Genomic DNA, 21,417 nt, shown 5'->3' with positions numbered 1-21,417 from the left:
GCTTTCCTGAAATTAGATTTAATAAATCGCAATATATCGCCTTGCTTACAGTATCGCAATACATCGCGATATACTGAATCGTAACCCCTGGATCATGATAAATATTGTATTGCAACATCCTTGCCAATACACAGCCCTAATCAGCATACTAACATGCTCACAATGAATATGCTAACATGCAGGTATAATGTTTACTAAGTGTTCACCATCTTAGTTTAGCATGTCAGCTTGCTATCGTTTGCTAATCCACACTAAACACAAAGTACAGATGATGGGGATGTCAAGTTTTTCGTCAAAAACCAAAGTATTGAACAAACTGAAATGTTGTCCCGATGATGGTGTTAGGTGAAAAGTTAGGGGAATCACTAAACTTATTACAATTCATCCAAAGTAGGACAGCACGATTTTGAAAAAAAAAAAATCTAATTGCGATTATTTTGACTGATATTGCAATTGCGATATGTTTTGCAATATTAGAGGGAATGATCATTTTTACATCATTATTCTCATTTTCATTGTAGACATGTTAAAATGATTATGGTGTGATCTTTTACATATTTTTCTTAAGTCTGTAGAATATGATGTTTAGGTCAGGGCATCTCTGCAGCACAACAATACTGAATTTAAAATGGTATTTTGACACACATTTCGCCTTTAACAAATATTGCGCCTACTGCGATTTAAAAAATTGCAGTAGGACATATTGTGATGAATCAAATGGCTCTAATAGTGGTCGGAAGACGAGAAAAGTGCTATATAAATGCAAGTCCATTTAAAAATTTACCATCTAATCCTGGCAATCCGCTCAATATTTGCAGAGACATTTCACTCCAAACCACAAATGTCCAGTTCACGGCTGTGATGGAGGAAAAGTCAGAGGGTCGGTTACCTGGGCTCTGTGCAGCCTCTTGAGTTCCTCCTGCTTGGCTTGTCGTCGTGCAGCTTTCTGGACCCTCCGCGTCAGCTTGGCATTCAGCTCTTCCTCTGTGTAGGTTTTCTGGAGTAATAACAAAAATACGGGGTCAGAGAAGTGTCACTCACAAGCTGCTAATCCGTGGAGGTGACTCCATGGGGCCCTGGCCCTTCAGACAAACTGAACAGGAGTGGAGGAGGAAAACTCTGATTACATCTTGTAGAAGGCGAGAGGCAACATCGGCTAGCACAATGTAATCTAGCTTGGGATATTTAAAACGTCACTCCACGGTATCTATCTACATAGAACACACTCTCTACAGGCTTTTCTAGGCTTTTACATTGCTATTTCAAGGTATGATAACTATTTGGAACACAATGTGACACATAATAACTTCTCTGCAGCTCACATTTATAATCCTTCTCATTATGAAATCTTCCGTAATAAATGGGGATTATAGTGCGTCAATAAGCAGGGCTCTTTCCCCTATTAGCCGACATAAGTGGACATAAAAAGCTGGCGTGAATCAGCAGAAAGAGAGAATAGCACTGAAGGAAAAAACGTCAAAGTTATTCCAGTATCCAGACCGGAGTAAAAACAGTGCCACAGTGGACAGATAGGCAGGTTAATATCATACCAGTCAGAGAGGAGCAGCCCCTGATATATCAAGAGATGCAGAGGTATCACTGTGACCAGAAAAGGCGAGCGCTTTTGGAAAAGTCATGTTTTGACAGAGTGGATAACCAGCAGTGAGTTGAGTAGGCGGCGCCGCGGCCCGGCCCGGCCCGCCACATGCTTCCAGAAAGGACGGTTAGTTTTAGGCCAGATGCACATGAGGTGTTATGACAGTACACTGGCACATGCGCTGGGGTGGGGGGTGGGGGTGGGGTTATCAATGGGAACGTATGTAATACTACCTTTGTGGCGTACGATCTCTTGAACGCCAGTGCGTGAGGGACATAAACAGACTTGGGGAAGACACAACAAAAAAGGGAGGAAAACAAACATGATACAGATGATATGATTAAATGGGTTAATGATTATGTTAAATTGGTCAAAAATAAAACAAAAACTAATAATTTAGCTGGTACAATTAAATCAGGCAATGTTAATATCCCACACCAACACAAAAATGGCAAGGTGCAGCAACAATTTACACATCTCTGTTAATTAGAAATTAGTCGAACACAACATGAATTACAAATCACACAGATTATCTAGATTCTAAAGCCGGGTTTCCACCAAAAGTTCCCGAGACTTGTAGTCCCTGGAACTACATTTCATGTAAGTAAAAGGTTCCTTCAGCCCACTGTTGTCTGCGTTTCCACCACGCTCTAAAGACTTGCGAAGATTAGGCAAATTAGCCCGCTGACGGATCAAAAAGCAACATGACGTGGCGAGGGGCTGCTGGTGGTCGCAGCAGTAAACACACTCTGCAGCCTGCAGCTCAGTGTGCCCGCCTGTTTCATCTAAAAAACACGTTGAACGATATTTACCGGTGCATGTATTTACTGATGCACATTGGATGTAATGAATGAAATGTAGCAGAGGAAAATGAAAGTAAGAGCATCTGTCTCCACAGTAAATCATCTGTTGAGAGTTTGAGTGGTATCCATTTGTGCTTTACAACGTTAACGCCGTGAAACAATCAGAAAATAAGTGTTTTCTCTCTCATTCACAGTACCGCCGCACTACGTCTCTCTCTCTTTCACCGCTCGCCCTCTCAGCTCGCTTGCAATCTCTCTCTCTTTTTCTTTCTTTTTTTAAATGAGTCGGGAAGCCGACAGCAGATCCTAACTTTACTTTTAATGTCATCAAACAAAGAGAAATGCTCTCCTCTCGTCCTTAATCAATACTAGAATACGTAGTGGTACAGTTGAAGCAGCAGTGCTGTGTGTGTGTTTGACCAATCAGCGACGGTCATTCCTGCAAACTCCACCCTGAAAGTTAGGGTACTTTCAGAAAGTACTACCCCCCCGACCAAGGCCTTTTTTGGAAAAATGCCCCCAGAACTTAATTTTGACCCTGTTCCCTGCGGTCGAAATGCAATGAGTTCAAAAGGTTCTTAGTTCCAGGGGAAAGTTCCTGCGGTGGAAACGGGGCTGAAGTCCAAGGATTTTTGGAGACCCGTCTTACCATGAAGAAGCAAGACAGGTCTGTTATTTTCAGTCTACACAATCTACACAGATCTGGAAAACTATAACCACAACAGTCACTAGGGACTAGTCTACTTGATTCCTTATTGAATTCAACACGGCCTGGCAGGCATGACTCAGCTTTAACCTTCCGTTACTGGAGCTGCATAAAGTCAGAGTTCAGATCATTATTGTTGAAGAATGAACAAAATGTCGATTCTTCATGTACGTGGTCAAAGAGAAGAAAACAAAATGGGAGCGTGTCTTTTTTTTTTAAAATGTGTTTACAATGGTTAATGAATTCATGCCTCTGGCCCTGAATTCGACTGTGTCTATCTAAACCACCAGAAACACGTACACACACACACATATAGACTGGGCAGCAGTGGGAGACAATCATTTTGAATTTCAGCCCGACATAATAAATGCAAATGGATTCCAATAGAAAAACTCATGTGATAGAAATGTGGGTATTGTGTGCTGAATTTCTGCATAGTCCTAATATGCCACCTGCATATTTAATGAATCCGGTCTTTTGAAGAGTTCACTCATTTAGCAATTTTGCTAACGGATATCATTATGACAGGTATTTAACCTGTCATATTGTGGCGCGGAAGACCTTGAAAATAATGTGTTTTTTATCATGATTTGTTCTGAGATCACCTGAGGGCAAAAATCCACTTTCTTTATTCTAACATTGCTTTAGAAAAGGGATGACTAAAGTATTAAATATTCATTTGAGGTCAGCCTAAAAGTCACATTCAGGCTTTGTGAAATATTTGCCTCCTAACAAAATTATGTATAGATGAAATTCAAAACCATTTAACCCCCTTCTGCACAATACCTCATCGTCTTTCGCCTTTTCTCCATCAACCTCTTTTTCCCGCTCTCTTTTCTTATGCCTCTCTTTCACCCTCTTTCTTTCCTTTAACTCTCTCCTTCTCTCCTTCTCCAGTTTCTCCTCCTTAATCGCTTCCTGCTGCATGCCTGATACTAGGTCAAAGATGTCCATGTGCTGCTGGGAGTGGAAGAAATTATTTAAAGGATTTCTTTTTTTAAAGGAAGTAAAACAGAAATGGATGCAATAGATGGTGACGTGTAGCCTCGCCAAGCCTGTCTGCAAATGTCATTTCATTCGCTCGAGTCTGGGAAGGCTGAACAGGCATACATGGCAGGAATAGCTTGTGTTGTAACTGGATGAACACACCACCTGCTTGAGAGACGTTGTTTTTGTCCAATTTTCAAATTGGCAAAAAAAGAGGCTGCACTGTCTGATTTCAAATTATCCACCAAAATCAGCTTCGGAATAAATCGGAGTTGATAAATATGATATCATGCTTCATTACATCTACAACACCAACACCAAAAAACTGCTCAAAAGGTTGAGAATTTTCGAGAGGTGTTGGTGAGTCACGTTCCCATCGAAACCGCTCCCTGGAGTCTGCCGACTGGCTCTGAACAGCTGGTCTCCACTGATTGTCAGCAGATGTTTTGCAGACTAAAAACGTCTCGGCAAAAATGAGCACAGGCTGGCTTTGCGAGGCTAAACGCGTCTAAATACCTCATGGCGAAGAAGTGCCATATCAAGCGGCGTCTATTGTTACTTACATCTGCCTTTGACTTCTGGGAGGACCTCTCCAGAACATCGTCACAGGACAGGTCCGAGTCCTCGGAGAAACTCAAGTTTCTCCGTGATTTCAAGTCTGTGGCGAACAAAAAAGCAAAAGACAGTAGAAATATATCATCTAGAAATATCACAAAACAAGTATCACATTCAGAAACTGCACTGGATCCTTTTTTTTTTACCTGATGATCTCCCAGGAGATGAAGTTTTCTTCTTCCCAGACTCCTGAGTGGTGGAGCTCGAGGATGGCGTGCTCGGACATGATTTGTCGTCCTTCTTCTTCTTGTCCTTTTTGTACCCTGAGAAGACGGCCTTCCACAGCGACTTGTGTTTGGGCGGCGTCTCGTCAGTGCCGGAGAGCCTGCTGCTGTCGTTCTTGGCTTTTTTCTCCTTCTTGTTCTTGCGTGGCGAGAAGAGGGAACTTCGTTTCTTGCTCTTGCTCGCGGAGGAGCCGTCGGACGAGGCCACCGGGCTGTCCAGGCTTTTGTTGCTGCTGAAGAAACGCTCGGGTATTGTCTCTGCCTTCTTCGACTCCAGGGCTTTCACGGCTGATGTCTTCGGAGATCCCGCTGACTTTTTGCTTTTTCCGACGACGTCTGGGTTCGTAATCCCGGCCACTTTAGGTGAGGCGCCCTTGCCTATGTCAGATTCTTTCATTTTGTTCAGCTGCTTGGCCATGGCGTCTTTCAGAGCCTGGCTCTTGATTGACTTCTCTCTGGCCTTCATTCTCTCCTCGGCGAGCTCCTTGGCCTCCGGGGAGAATTGAGTTGCCCTCTGGGTCTTAAAGGCTTGGTTTACAGGGATATTGGGTTTACCGTTTTCCATTGCTAGAGCCAGATGCAGGGGAGGTCTGTCCCGGCTGGGCTTGCTGGTGGGTGGCGTATAGTACCTGTTCATGCTCGTTTCTGGTGTCCGCTCGTCATAGGTGTCCTCCACGTCATCAGCAAACGGAATCTCCTCCACCGTCTCCACAAACGACTTCCTCACCTCCTGCGGCCGCGGCTTCTTCTTCTCCCTCATGACGACCACCGGAGCTGTTTCTGGTTCTGCCTGAGGCGAGGTGATTTTCCTGGGTGCGGGTTTGGGTGCAGAAACGGGGCTCAGCTGGGTCCTCGGTGCAGGAACGGGACTCTTGATTTTTGCCGGCTCTTTGGGGCGCTGAGGTGGAGGTTTTTCTGTCCCGTTGCTCCAGGACACCTGGTGTCTCTGCTGCCTGAACACGGCCGGAGACTGATTAGCAGGCACGGGTGGCGGCGGGCTGGAGGGCGGGGTGAGCATGGCGGAGTCGGACATGTTGTAGCTGTCGCTGTTTGCTGTGTGGCTCGTGGCCATGCTCCCGTTCAAGCCCAAGCCGGAGCTGCTGCTGAAGTCCCTCTTATCAGAGCCATTACTCTTAGGTTCGGCGGGAGCAATGGGGGTGATGACCTGACCCTCCAGGGTGATGTTGAGTCTGCGAATAACGGCGCGGCCAGTAAAGGCAGGCTTCTGCTCCTCCGGCACATCTGGAGACTGCGTCTTGATGGGGGTGGACTCCTGCACTGGAGTCATAATAACACTCTTCTCTAAGATTTTACTACTACGGTCCAAAGGGGTCAGACCGAGGCTCTTCCTGATCTCAGCACTCTTTAACCAAAACTCCTCGATGATATCTGTCTTTTTAGATGGAGTTTCATCTGTTGAGGAGTCTATGGACTCCGAGGGCTCAGGCGTGCCCCTGTCCATTATGGTCATGGGCGTGGAGGTGACCCCGGGGACAGGCTGAGTTCTGACGGGAGAGTCAGAGGTGAGGGGCGACGAGGGTTCCTGGCAGGGCAACGGCTGAGCACAAATCGGGGAGAGGGGGTTGCCCGTGAGAGGGCAAATAGAGCGGTGAGGGTAGACAGGAGTTTTAGGGGTGCATGTCTCTGGTAGGGGGGTGGGCTGGGAACAGATGGGGGAAACGACAGGGGACTTGACAAGAGATGTGATGGGTGATCTGACAGACGACTCAATGGCGGGTTTGACTGGAGAGCTGATGGGTGATCTGGTGAGTGAACCGAGGGGAGATGAGGCAGGGACATTGATGGGGGAAGCAGCAGCAAGAGTAGGAGAAGGGACAGAGGAAGGATCCTGGACTGGAGCAGGTGAAGGGCTCAGTGGGCTCTTGGCGGCCGGAGAAGGAGATGGAGTTGTCCTCTCGGGCTTCCTTTCGTCAGGTATGAACGGTTCTGGGAAAAAGCGGGCGCCAGGAGGCTTCACCAGAGTTATCTGGAAAAGAAACACAGAAGATCAGGATACACTTAAAGACTATGACTTGCCCCAAACTGCATGTGATTATCATAAAATGGGCATTTCTGTAAAGGGGAGACTTGTGGGTACCCATAGAACCCATTTTCATTCACAAAGCTTGAGGTCAGAGGTTAAAAAACGTTATCACTTTTAACTTTGAAAGCCCTAGTCAAAGGAATTATCTCACCTTTGATTCAGGCTCTGGAGATGGTTTGAGTGGGGAGAGAACAACATCTTCTTTCTGCATGGGGCTGATGCTGGATGGTTCTGAATGCAAAAAAAGATTTTTGTTCATGTAAAAATAGTTCTGGGTGATCAATTTAGAGGAATTATTAGGGACATGTACCAATGCTGGAGGCCATTCTCAGACTTTCTGATTTCTTGTCTTCTTCAGGAAACACGTCAGGACACTCTGACTGATGCAAACGAGCCTCAGCTTCTGCATCTGAAGGGATGTCGTCTGGAATTTAAATATTAAACATTAAATATTAAATTGTTAAACAGCTTGAAAGTGTTAATAATTTATATTTTTTTGTGAACCACAAATGTTGTGAAAGAATTGTTGGATTCATTATTATTTTTTATGACTGCTCACCCTGATCCATCTCTGTACCGGGCTCCATATCGGGACTGTCTGCTTCTGCTTCCAAATCGTCATCCTCACAGGCCTCTGGCGTGACAAAGAAAAGGCGAGAGTCAACTCGGTGACACATTCTCTCTTCCGACAATAACAGAGCGGGAATCCTTTTTAACTTCCTAACCTCAACTGAACTCTTCTCAGAAACTCTCGCTTCTGGCTAAATGTTTAAAAAAAAAAAAAGACCACCAGAGTTCAAAGATTTCTTAATAAAAAAATCTATCAAGAGAGCGGTGTGCAGTTATAAGAAAAAAAAACTAAAGATTGAAAAGAGGATGAAAAGGCTTCAAAACCAAAATCCATTTTGTTCTGAGGACAGCTTTAAAAGGAATGTTTTTTCTGGCCAGAAAACACATTAGTTCTGCGTACCATTGAAATCAGATAGGTCAGTCAATAAATATGAACAAAGGTTGGCAACAGAGAAGCATTAGTGAATATATACATGCAGCTGTCCATTTTTAAATGAGCAAATGGACGACATTTAAACCAAGCAAAAGCACAACCAAAATGTTAATGACATCGGTTAAGTGACGAGCAATAATCCCTCATTTAAACTAAATCTGGTGGGAGGGACTATGTTTAAAACAAAAAACTGAAACGTAAAAATACCCCGCAGTTAATTCATGCAGTTTTAGAATAATAGCAAAACATTAACCATCATTTCTACTAAATGCAGTAGATAGGCCTTTGTCCATGTGGGTGCACACCGGCACATACTGAACAAACACCTGACTCTAGTGGGTCTGTCTGAGCACAAGGAGATCTTAACTAAGCTTTTAACCCAGAACACAAGTGCTGCCTATGAGTCCAAATATATGTGTAGGACTCTCATTACATTCAGGCAAGCTATTAAAAAGTTGATAAAATACCTCAACAGCCTCAATATCTGAACTTTGTGCAAGTAGAAGTGTCATTAATGGGTTAGTCCAAAAAATGTAATAACAGTAATGGCAGATTCCAGGTGAAATACTTCACACATTATTACCCATCAGGGCAAGAAACACTGTGGTGTTAAAGGGACGGTTCCGGTGTTTCGAAGTGGGGTTATATGAGGTACTCATCCATAGTCAGTGTATTACCTACAGTAGATGGCGATCGGCACGCCCCCAGTTTGGAGAAGCAGACAGGAATAACAACACAGGACCAAAGCAATGTACTGCTGTGGACGGAACCGGCAGCAAAACATATTTTAGCCACCTAAAAGAAAAGCTCACCTAGAAAAATCAATATCAGTTTAAGTGTATGCTATATTTTGAATATTTTCACCGCTTTACCTTGTCGTCAAACAGCCCTTTCTGACGGGGAATTGAAGCTGTTGTATCCATCTATGCTCTCACCAAAGCCACCAGACTCCATTGAAAAAAACTGTAATTTTACCTCACAGAACACCGGGGTTGCTGGTCTACCGCTGCCTCAATCGGTTAGTTTGCGAGGTAATATTACTGGTTTTTTTCTCATTAAAGTCTGGTTGCTTTGGCGAGAGCATAGTTAGCAGCTTCAGTTCCCTGTCGGAAACATAGACTGTCTCGCGACACGGTAAACCGGGGAAAATATTCTAAATAAAGCGTACACTTAAACTTGATATTTTTAGGTGGGCCTTTCTTTTAGGTGGCTAAAATACATTTTCCTGCCGGCCCCGTCCACAGCAGTACATTGCTTTGGTTCCGTGTTGGTACTCCTGCCTGTTACTCCAAACTGGGGGTGTGCTGATGGTCATCTACTGTAGGTAATACACTGACTATGGATATGTACCTCATACAACCCCACTTCAAAACACCAGAACTATCCCTTTAATTGTTTTCAAGCCCTGGTGGCTCATCTGTCTCTGGAATACATTACACTGCAGTACAATATACTATGTGAGTAAGGCGAAAATACATCTTTTTTTGGAAGTTGAAAGAGTAGGATCAGAGGTTGGGAAGTGGAATCTGACCCCAAGAGAGCAGAACTCTTGAGAGCGACAGCCTTACAGCGCGCATGCTTGTGAGTTTACTGGCGTCTGAACGTGTTTTCCGCATGCTCCAGGAAAAGGCCAGCTGATAAGACAGATAGAGTAAGAGTCTGAGACGGGATGTCGTCATCCCTTATAAGTCTGTGCTACCTCCAGACATGGACTCCAACCAGACTCTCACTGCCTCGTGTCGGGCGGTTGTGTGGGCGGGGGCTACGTTCAAACCAAGATGACACAGAACAACGAGGGATAGATGGCAGGGAAATAACAGCAAAGTAATTAGACACATGGGAAAGAACATAGCAGAACACAAAAGAACAAAGCCGAACAAACTCAAAAGACTTGACAAAAGGGGGTTATGTGGTGCGCTGGGATGCGGTTGAAGAACATTTCGTTCACCCCAGAGACTCTAAATGACAAATTAAAAGATTGAACACAAAATTAGACATTGCAAAGAAAAAAAAAGGTGACAAAAAAGTACACAATCAGAGACGATTATAAACAACAGGTGGGTTAGTTGGGGGGGAGGTGGCTCCTCCTGTTGCAGACACAGACATACAAAACAGAACAGCAGCAGCCACACCGGTGAAATGACACACCCTGATCCTTAACGGGGTTACAGCTTGGGACTCGCCCAGCAAAACCTCTCCAGGTGCTCAGCTCCTCTGGGTGGGTTACCTGTGGAGGAGGGCTGCGTGAGCTCAGAGGGTTGGGAGAGTTGGGAGGCCGGCTGGCCCTCCTTGTCTCCCTCAGAGTCCAGGTGTGTTCTCACCAAACCTGGGATGGCCTGGGGATCCACAGGCTGCAGGACTTGCTGGATCAGTAGGTTCCTGGCTAAATGAGGGTGTCAGCGTTCGGTGTAGTGTTGTTGTGTTTTTGGAGTTGTGGTGAAGTTGTGAGTGAACCAAGAAATCAGAGATGGGTAAAGAGAGATGAAGGCAGTTGAGTAGGAAATGTAGTAGTAGAAGAAGAGAAACAGAAGAAGGGAAAAGACAGGACACAAATGAAAGAGAGAAGGCAGAGAGACAGTTAGAATACAGTGGCAATAACAACAAAAATCATCAGAGAGGCCGGGTAGAGGGAGGCTGCATGCACTAGACTGCAAAAAAAGTCAAACCATAAACATGAGCTTCAAAGATATGAGGTTAAAAAATGAAATATCCATTTGTTGAACAGAATTCTGCCACTCAGTACTAAAACAACATAGCAGCGCCTAGGGGGGGGAACAAAAAAATCTCTCTCAGATTAGTGTATTAAAGCCGTATACAAAACGGAGGTATTAAACAGGTTATAAGGAGGTTAAATGGGATCAGACTCACAGTAAGTCTTTAAAAGAGAAACACACTTATGAACACAAAAATTATTTTAAAAACACAACTGCAAACAACAAAACCAAAAAACAAAGACAAAAGCCACACTCTTATCGTAGAAATCCTTGAAAAAGAAACCCAAACCAGCCAGGATTATAAATATCACGCTCAAAGTAACTGCAAACGCATCCACAGGCAGTTCTGCTGCTACCTTTAAATGTACCAACATCATCTTCATCTGTGAGGTGCTTCTCCAGCCAAAGGCCTGACTGGAGCTCTCTATCCCAGGGGCAGTAATCCCCCTCTGCCAGCAGGCGGAGACAGAGGCCAAACAACACAAAACAAAATAAAATACATACAGATACACAGTGGACATAGGGGGGAAGTAATGAAGAAGAGGGGATGGAAAAGGTGGAAAGAAGCAAGAGGGAATGAGGAGAACAATGTTTGAGACAATGACACTTCACATGAAACAGATTTTGTGGAGTTCTGCACAGGTCAAATGGAGACTAGACAGGATGTTAACATACACCAAAGGAGACAAACTACATTTCCAGACTTCACAGGAACCTCGCTGAAATCACACCGAGAGCGAAAAACTAATTTACCATCGCTCGACTCCTCGTCATCTTCCTCCTCATATTCCTCCTCGTCCTCTTCGTCATCTTCATCTACTTCCCCGTCTCGGCTGACTGCGTCGGCCAGCAGGGCCTCGCCCTCGTCCTCCTCGTCGCCCCTCAGTTTGGCGTGGAGCTCTACCGCCTCCTTCCAGGGAACACCACCAAGGTCTGATGGGCTGAGAAGCTGCTGTTCCACCTCCTCCTGGTCCTGATCCTCCTGCTCATCCTCCTCCTCCATGTCGGACTCGGAGCTACTGTTGGAAAAACACAGGAGGAGTCCCAGTAAAGTGTTAGAACAAATGGGAGGGAAAAACAGACAACGTGTAAATGTCAAAGAAGGAATGAACTTCAACTTTTTGTGCTGTCACTCTGACTATCCATTTTCTGTAGGACTGCAAGAATTTGTATTTTCAATAGATGCTCCTGCAAACTTTCCTTTTATTAGGCGTTGAAGCTAACAATTATTTTTACAGTGTGCAGGAGGTCCTTAAACGTGAATATTTTCTGGTATTTGTCTTCTTCTATGAGTGAATATCTTTGGGTTTTGGCCTGTTGGTCAGACACAGACTGTACATAAAGATGGACGACATGACAGCTCCGTGGATGTATTATAAGAACTGGATACCAGACCCCAGGATGGCGCCTATTCATTCCAATGACAATTGCTTCGGCATACGCAAAAAAAAGTTTTCTATCTTCCAGGTTTACTTCCGAGGTATGCGGCCCACTGGATATGTGCAGTATTGTTTCTCCAAATCTCAAGACGGCAGCTCCTGTATACGGATATTATGGCTTCACTTTTGTACAGTGGGAGGAAGTGGAGCGGAGACGCGTCGTCCATCTATATATACAGTCTATGGTTATAACACAACGAGACATTTTAAGACATCCGTGGGCTCTGGGAACTTATGATGGACATTTTTGCCATTTACTGACATTCTATAGACCTAATGATTAATCAACAAAATAGTCATTAGATTAATTAATATTGAAAATGTCCGTTAGCTGGGGCTAGTGGAGGGAGTTGTTTACTGTATATCACAGAATGTTACTTTATCACTCAACTTGATACTTGGTTTAAAGAAATCCACACAGAAATGATGAGGATTGTTTTTGTGACTTTGGCCTACTAGAAAACAATCAGCTGCAACAATCAGTGACAGAATTTCAGCCAATTAGGAATCCAAAAATTCAGCGTGCTTCAGACATTCAACAACATTTAAAAAGTGTGTATCTTAATGTTTTTTGCTCTTACCTGGAGCCCAGGTCAACGTCTGTGGCCTTGTCCAGCACACTGCTGAGGTTGTGTTCTGCCAGCGTCTCCTCAGGCACCTCCTCCAGCTCCTCCTCCCTCTGCAGGGACAGACGGTAGTTCTCCAACTCGATGCGCTCAGGAGTTCCCCGCAGACGCTTTGCTAGGCTGGGCTCCTGCAGGCCGTTGACCTCCGGTACTGGGGTTGTCGGTCGAGCGTAAGGTGGAGACCGCAGGTGGAATGATGACATCCGGGTAGGAGGCGGGTTGAAGGTAAAGAGGCACAAAGGAAAGAGCACAAAGAAATGCAACGGAGAATGAGATGGGTTCAAAAGTAGAAAGGAGAACATAACCCTCTGCAGTGCAGGAGCCATGCAGGGCTGATTGAACTGTATTTAACTGTCTGTGGAAATGAACTAGACCAACACAAATCCACTTTATCACCTTTTGTGAAAACTACTGTGATTATGTGAACGTATCAGCCTAGTAGCATCAAATCCATCACACATCCAACAATGTAACTAGTGCATTTCATACACACTTGTTGTTACATTATTCCCATTTACCCCCTCTATACCAAAGCAACTTTGTATCTTAAGGACAAACTGACAAGGACACACCAATTGAAGATCTATAACTGGATTTATTGCATTAGATTATATTCCTACAGCAAATAGTATCAACAAACACAACATAAGTTTAACACTCTAAAATAGTTCTGTCATACTACAGTTATAAGTATCAGGTTGGTGCCTTGCCTTTTTCCCATCCTGAGAAGCAAATCTTAAAACTGTGTTTTAATTTTTCCAAAAATGTGTGTCAAATTGAATTGGATATTGGTTAATATGAATGGAATGGATTAAAATAAATATTTTACACATTATACTAAGCTTGTCATCCCTCAACTTACTTAAACGGAGATTCAATTAAATTGCTCCCCAATTAGGACAAAATGTCAATGACCTGAAAGTAAATCACACTAAAAAAGGAGCGGCGTGACGATGAATGTGTGATATTTGATACTGTAGCATGTGTTATTGTGTGTAGATGAGGAATGTGGTCAAACTGCTGCAATAGTTTCCTGTTTTTCCCTCTAAAACAAGGCGACATGCCGGAAAATGCAAAACAGACGTGAAGAAAACTCCCCAATTAGTTCAAATGTTATGGTTCACTTTTCCATCAAAACCAAGCCTGAAATTAAAGGTTAAAGCGACCTTTGACCTTACAAATGCTATTTTCACCGGTTTCTGCTTTCCAATATATACATCTTAAATATTTAAAATAACAAACATCATTAATTGTATTAAGGGAATTACTAAAATATTTAGAATTGTGAAAAAGAAATGTTATACTCTAAATGAATAATACAAAGATTTCTCAAAACTCACTTTGACTTGCTATTACCATGTGGTCTGTAAGAGATAATGTACAGTGAGCCGGTCATTGTTGTGAAATAAACCCCAACAGGGCAAAACGGTTTATTTCACAACAGTGACCCGCTTGCTGTACATTATCCCGTTCTACGGTCTGTTATAAAGAAATAACAGACCGTAGAACGCCGTGATTGACCAATCAGATTCGAGAACAGAACAAAACCATGTAATAAAGAGGGATAAACTTCAGTATTTATAAGTAACTATTTCAATTTATAATACTACACTTGCCACACAATGCAGCAGGCCTACACTTTCTTAACTTACTTAAATTAAAATGATTCTGTTTCTGTTAATCTTACCAGCCTGTTCTCTTCAGCTCCCTCTAGTCTTGTTGATTATATTTAACAATAATGTGCAATTCAATTAATGTAGCAAAGATGCACTATATTAAGCAAACGCAAGTGGATCTTAGCAGCGATCTGTTGTGGGTGAGAGGTTGAGGGATTTGAGGGATGCAGGGGGGACAGGACAGCCGAGAAGAAAATCACAAGAGAACCAATCACAGGCACTAATTCAAGCACTAGTAGAGCACTCAGTTTTAAGCTGCTCTGATAGGAGGGGGAAAGGTAAAGCTCACAGAAAGCACTGATACAGGCACTTCATCATAGTATGGTTAGTTTCAGTAAAAGGGATACTGTAGGTGCAAAACAGCTTACAGAGAAAGAAAGGAACACATCACAAAGCAGGCTCTAAAAGAAACACATCACACAGGAGGAGGTAGAGAGCTAAAAGAAAGCAGTCACAGGCCACTAGAGGTTACAATCACAGCAGAATAAAGCTTGGCTCTTCATTAAAACACAGGCAGGCAAAAATCACGTTTAGATTATATGAATGTATTGCTTTATGCCAAGTTTTAAGTAAAAACACTGGCACATTACTGCCAGGAAGAGAGTTACAAATTGTTAATATTGCTGCCTGGAGAGCTGACCAGTAGGAACTCTGTCCAACTCTTATTTAATTAACAAGCCAAGAAAAGTAAATTAATTTAAGATGCACCATTCAATTTTAAAATGATGCTGCCTCGACCGATCACAAGTCATAAAATGTCTGAGGCAGAAAGAATGCTGCATCTTAAAAGAAATAAATCAATCACTGAGACGGAGAATCACAAGATTTACACGACCACGCCGCAGGCTCAGTGATTCAACACAGTCAGCTAAATCTATACAGTCCCACTGACATTAGTTGGCAAAGGAAGTAAGGAAAAGGAAGGGGGAAAAAAAGGAGGGACGAGAGAGTCATGCTAGAGGAGGTTGAGCAGGACATTGATGGTGAAACAGCAGAAGAGGTAGATGCAGTAGGTGTACAGGAAGGGAGAGCCTAGGGGGTTGTGCGCCACCTGGTGGCAGGTCCAGGAGAGCGTGCGGCGGAGGGTACGCAGCGGGACTCCCACGCCCCTGACCAGACGGTAGGGCGCAGCCAGCGCAGCAAGAGAGGAAAGTGGGGTACCTGAGGGCTGGAGGTCGGCCGAGGGGGCTGCCGCTGCCGTCGCCCTTCCGGGGGCATCCACGGTCGCCGTGGGAGTTTGGGGCGCCTGGTTCTCCTGCGAAGACAGATGACGTCAACAACAGAAAAAGTCCCCTACTCAATCCTCCCCCACGTGTTAGCCCTTGCACTGCATTTTGAAGATAAACTAAACAATTAATTCCTTCATTATTACGCCAGCCAATCCTGATTTCCACCAGGATTTCAACGAGTAAACAGAAGCAGGTACCTTAGCAGTGATTGTTGTCGGAGAGGGAGCAGGTCTCTTTCTCTGAGCGTAGCCAGACAGACGATAACAGTAGTGGGGCTTGCAGTAGAATTTCCCTGCAGGATAAAGGAGACAGACAGCACATATAAATTCAATGCATAAATAAATACTGTATATACAATGCTTTTTTCCCCCTCACACAGTCCATAGGCTTCATCTCTTTTGCACACTGTGTGTTTGCGATTCAGAACAAAAAGATCTTCCTTTCTGTCTCAGCTCAGATCGTCAGTGGGTTTTAGTTAGTCCCACGGCTAACTCCGAAAAACAGCTACTCTGTCTCAATAAACAATCTGCTGCCTGTCCTTGAGCACAATAGACAGCTCCCAGGGAGGGGAAACATGGAATCATGAGACTGCATTCGTCTCTCGGCTCAATGCAATGTAACGTAAGGTGAATGTCTTTAAAGTTGAGATTTATATGTTAAAAGACAGAAGAAGAATTTCATATATATGCTATAGCATCTTTCAAATTATTCTGGTGGCATACATTTGTTTATATAAAAATGAGACAAGCCTTGGGAAAGTTGGTACAGACTGTGTTGCTTTCAGCTCATTCTTCTCAGTGTCTCCAGGAAGTATGCATGTTTTTCTTTATACAACCACTCGGGGGCGCCAGAGTCACAGATAGTGGTTTAAAAAATAAAAAGACTGAGCTTGCATTTGTTTTTTTACTTTACTTGTTTGGTGTTACGACACGTTTAGTTCATTTTGGCTGCGGTTGATGTTTAGGAACTTTACGATCACAAAGAAATGAAAGAAAAAAGTTGTCTCAACGTTAGTCTTACCGTCCTCCACATCGAAGGCGTAGGAGGACAGCCGTAGCGTGGTGTTACAGTATTCACACTTGAAGCAGCTGCGGTGGAAGAACTTCCCCTCTGCACTCAGCCTCTCCATCACGTACACGCGCTTTCGGCAGAAGAAGCACACGTCGCTGCCGCCGATGTTGACGGGGAACTCTTTTCTGAGAGAGCCCTGTGGAAGGAGAGAGCATTGATCAGTTTTTAGGAAGAGGAGAGGGGAGGAGAGGGGAGGAAAGGCTTAAATACATCAAAGATTTAGTGGAAATCACACACCAGGCCACTGTCGATGTATGTTGGGTATTGAGCTACTGTATAACTCAAGGATAATACCACAATAGAGCAAGTCAATGGTTATTTGTCAATGGGAATGGGGATCTCACACAACACAACAGTATGCCAAACAGCAGTTCCTTGTGGAGCGAACACACACTCTACAGGTACAGGGCGGGCGATGGATCAATGTTAAACTGTGACAGAAAACGAACACATCGATGTATCAACAACATATCAGTGTATGACACAACACTCTCTGGCAAGTGAGGCTTTGATCGATGCAGCCACATGCCTTCTACGCCCAGGCTAGCATGCTTACCAAATCCCTCTTCTCAGGTTGAGGCTTAGGATCATCCTGAGACTGAAGCTGATTGGCTATCTGCTCAGCCAATGAGCTAACTCCACCTGTGTACATCCTTACATAGCGCTATCAACAGCAATACGGGGGGGGGGAAACACAGGTGGAAAACAAACATTAGAAAATGATGGATGAAAAAGAAAGATAATATGAAAAACAGGTGGAAGAAGAGGAGAGCTTAAACACAGAAGGTGTTCACAAACGATAGTGTCGTCTGACAGGACATTTAGACATGACAAAGCAATGTTTCCATGCTTGATCAAGCATTTAGATGCCCTGGGCTGGCAGCCACACCTGACTTCACCCAAAACCAAATATAGCTCAAATAGCTAATGTTCCGTGGGGCATTTATTTGCCAACAAAGAGAATTATTGAATTTGGGACATCAGAAAAACAGATCAAGTATCACAGCATTTTTGAAAGACGACAGCTACTAAATGGACCTGTGCTTCTGTAGCATCACTGCCATGCATTCTTCGTTCACATGCACACACACAGAGGCACTCACACTGCACCATTACTGCACCGTCGCATTATTAATCAAACAATATATATGAACAAAAGAAAATGCAGGAAGGAACCATTCAAACTGGGTTGTTATTATACATCATTAGTTTAAATCCTGAATTAATCTACGCCGGGATTGGGTTTAAATCTATTCAAACTAAAATAAAAGCTCTTGCATCTCCTATAGGGGAAGAATTGAGGTCAGTATGTATAACGCCATGCAAACTATTACTGTGGATGAGATTTGAGCACACTTTGTAGTCCCGCTGCGTTGAAAAGTTGTTACCCCGCCACAGTTGGAACTGTGCTTGTCAAACATGGGAATTAAACTAGATGAGTCTTTTTGCTGCCAAGCTGTTCTTCCAATCCAAAGCCCCTACTAGGAACTCCCCTGGTAAAATAACTGTGGGAGTTATAATTGAGTTCAATCGCGCGCCAACTGAGAACATTATTTTTGATATCTGTCCAGATAGAGTCACAGTCGTAAAGGACTGACTACTCACCCACATGCGAGTCACGACAAACACAGAAAACAATTAACAAGTTGCAAATGAGTTTCTTAATATTTCACAACAAGCAGCCAGCTTTTAAAGCGAGTCTCAGGTGAGCTCCAGTCGTGTTAAGCAACTTGTGTAACTCAGTAATGAAAGACCACGTGCAGGTGCAGTGTGTTAGCGTCACCACACTCCGTCCCGTCGAGGCGTGAAGCGACTACCTGTCTCAAGGTGTCAGAGGCGGAGGGGGGAGAATCAGGGGGAGACTGGGCTCGGGCCAGGTGCCATTGTTCCATAAAAAAACGTGAGGGCTTTTTCTTAGGCGTCTCAAAAAGGAGGGAGAGAGGAGAGTAGGTAAACGTTTCAAAAATGTTCATGTTACAATTTAGAAACTTAATATGAACATGACTGTTTCACACCAGTTTTTGAAATAAAACTATTAGACCAAATTTTGTCTGGAGAGCAGCCTGTTGGTCAGCGCCACCATTTTTGGAGGGTAACGTACACAGCTACCTTAGACCGTCATTATTTATATCAACGGTCTATTCATCTATCATCTGTCAATCATTCAATGTAAATGTATAAAGTATGTGCGAAAGACAAATGGCCATATAAAGAGAAGTTAGTTAATGATATCGATCCTTACGCATTAGGAGGACCTTGACAGCTTGCCACTCATTACGTCCACCGATGTGTTTTAGCATTAGTGAACACCTGTTAATCTTTGGAGGCCAATGTCCAATTTTTGTATCTGAATGTATACTATACTGTATATACTACATTTCAGCTTTAGAATCTTATTCACTGTGTAGTGTTTTGTATTATCTTTTGGCACTTGCTGTTTCCTGCAAGTGTCATGTAACCTCCATGTTCTTCAAATTTCTTCTTTTTAATATTATTCCTATCTCAACACATGAGCCAATGACAAATAAAATCACTTGTACGTCAAAATTAGTTGTGTATTTAAGCTGTTATGTCATTCTCTCTTTTGTTCTATGCTAACGCATAAGTTGTTGAGTAAGAGAAGGCAGCTAGCACTACAGAGATTTCTTAGTTGTTCTTATGTTTTACAAAACTGTACTTACATACAATCTAATACATACAATCGGCTACTTTTGCATAGGCCATTTTTAATAAAAATCAGTTTTTGCTCACTCCGAATTTAATCATTCGTAAGAGAATATCCAGAAGTGTGATTTGGTGGATCACATCGTTGGAATATGTTTTACTTATTTGCAATGGGCGATGCTCGGTTCTGTGGCTTATAACTGGCCAGGATAACTTTTGTTGCGCGAAACCATTAATGTTTGTGCATATTCCCAGAGTTAGGAGGATCCTAAAGTGTGCAATTCCATTTCATAAACGGATAGTTACAATTGGTGAGCAAGTTAAAGTAACCTCCTAAACAGTACCAACAACCTGCCGGGGATACATGGATGACTTTGGTGTCAAAGGTAAAGCTGACCAACAGGGCAAATCTCCCAAAAACATGTGTTCCTTTATCAACATGTAGAAATAAAAGACTAACAATCAGCTTTCTGTGTTAATAGGGAAATTTCACCTGTGGTCCGGCTGGCTTGCCCTCAAACTGAGAGGCGAGTTGCTCAGCCCTCTCCTGAATACTAAGCACATATAAGGGCATTTCATCGTCAGAGTGCAGAGGCCTTTCTGGCTCCTGCAGAGAAATAGATGATTCAATCACAGAAGGGATGCACAAGGAGGTGAATGTTATTATTCTTTGCCTTTTTAGTAGTTTCCAAAAACAGTCTCCTTTCCAAAAAGCTTGTCATTGCGGTAAAGGCCTCCGATGGTTTGTAAGCCATTGTTTTCATAGTTCCAGCTGTCAGCCTTTTAATTCAAGCAGTAGTGCAAGCCCTTGTGGGTAAACGATGAAAGCAATGCCCTGCAGTTAGTGGAGCTATCTAGCAGAAATACCTAGCAAAACAACAGGCTCCGCTTGAGATAAATAAACACGGACTGAGCAAGCTCGAGAGAGCCTTCAAGTAAGGTCTCCTCTTTAAAGGTAAAAGTAGTTATTTCTGACGGAGTGATGTGTTAGAGAGTATCAGTCCACAGCACCAAAACCTAACCTTTCTGGAAGAGTGAGGAGAGGATAGTGGTGAACCAGTCAGGTCCCGGGACAAGTGCCACTGATCTAAGAAGAAACGGGACGGCTTTTTCTTAGGCTCCAGGGGGGGAAGGGAAGAGGAATGGTTGAAAGACGGCATTAGACTTGTGAATACGCCCACCAATAGCATGTCCTTTACATACAGCGCAGGCTGAGAAATGAACCCAATAAAACGTGATGACGCAATATCTGAAATCTCAAAAAAATGTCCATGCATGGTGTTCACCTTTGGCGGCCTGTCAGGTTTGCCCTTAAACCTGGAGATTAGGCGGTCAGCCCTCTCCTGTATACCAGGGATGTGAATGGGTCTTGGGTCCGGCAGCTTCCACTCCTGCCAAGGAAGCTCTATTGAGACTTGACGATGATTTGGGTGCAGCTAAAAAGCTGATGCTTACAACAGCACATTTTTTTATTGGACTGTTTGTCCGTTTACAGCTACTAAACCATTATCTCATCAAAAAATGCCAACAACAGCAGTGACAAGCTGAACACGTATCCATGCAATCACTCATTTACTCTACCCCGTATTTCAGAGGCATCTCGTAGTACTCGAGCTCCTCTTCCTCCGGAGTTTTACGCAAATTCTTGAAGGCAAAAATGAGCAGACACACATACTGTATTAACACTTCGGTTTGCATCGAGCATAAACAGGTTGTTACAAAAAAGGAGTTGTTGACTGTCGTGTCGGAGAACAGCTTGTTAATGCAGAATCTCTTGACAGTGCCTGACAATAAGTTAGAGCTACCCCAAGGTCCCCTGAGTCTTACATTTGTTTTTCAAGCTGTCATATCCCAACAACATACCCTTCAGCATGAAAACAAGCAGCTCCTCTGATAACTACCCACTCACAGGGTCCGGGAAGTAAACAAGACTGTAACCTCTCTAGGGAAGTTCATTTGTGGAAATGCAGCGTTTTGTTTTTGTATTTACGCAACACACTGCAGAGGTCAAATCTGAGG

At 43.6% G+C, this 21,417-nt stretch overlaps 1 protein-coding gene across 9 annotated transcripts in view; it reads right to left on the bottom strand.

The window, feature by feature from the left end:
• mical3a (microtubule associated monooxygenase, calponin and LIM domain containing 3a) overlaps window positions 1–21,417 on the bottom strand; it is a 108,863-nt gene that overhangs the window by 16,695 nt on the left and 70,751 nt on the right. For 5 of the 9 annotated variants that reach the window (XM_074631776.1, XM_074631777.1, XM_074631778.1 and 2 more), the window contains 15 exons: window positions 16,684–16,870; window positions 15,861–15,955; window positions 15,596–15,689; window positions 12,714–12,909; window positions 11,447–11,712; window positions 11,050–11,142; window positions 10,207–10,362; window positions 7,536–7,610; window positions 7,287–7,400; window positions 7,128–7,207; window positions 4,855–6,919; window positions 4,657–4,751; window positions 3,893–4,066; window positions 1,831–1,881; window positions 890–997 (listed from right to left, as the gene is read on the bottom strand). In XM_074631776.1, coding sequence (XP_074487877.1) covers window positions 890–997; window positions 1,831–1,881; window positions 3,893–4,066; window positions 4,657–4,751; window positions 4,855–6,919; window positions 7,128–7,207; window positions 7,287–7,400; window positions 7,536–7,610; window positions 10,207–10,362; window positions 11,050–11,142; window positions 11,447–11,712; window positions 12,714–12,909; window positions 15,596–15,689; window positions 15,861–15,955; window positions 16,684–16,870 — 3,849 coding nt within the window. Of the gene's footprint in view, window positions 1–889; window positions 998–1,830; window positions 1,882–3,892; window positions 4,067–4,656; window positions 4,752–4,854; window positions 6,920–7,127; window positions 7,208–7,286; window positions 7,401–7,535; window positions 7,611–10,206; window positions 10,363–11,049; window positions 11,143–11,446; window positions 11,713–12,713; window positions 12,910–15,595; window positions 15,690–15,860; window positions 15,956–16,683; window positions 16,871–17,290; window positions 17,399–18,551; window positions 18,657–19,891; window positions 20,006–20,420; window positions 20,517–20,684; window positions 20,790–20,979; window positions 21,043–21,417 lie in introns of all 9 variants that reach the window. The other 4 variants (XM_074631774.1, XM_074631775.1, XM_074631773.1 and 1 more) reach the window with 3 other exon arrangements.

This window comes from Sebastes fasciatus, chromosome 4, assembly GCF_043250625.1.
Source record: "Sebastes fasciatus isolate fSebFas1 chromosome 4, fSebFas1.pri, whole genome shotgun sequence".
Lineage (NCBI taxonomy): Eukaryota > Metazoa > Chordata > Actinopteri > Perciformes > Sebastidae > Sebastes > Sebastes fasciatus.
This window is presented reverse-complemented; position numbering and strand designations above follow the sequence as displayed.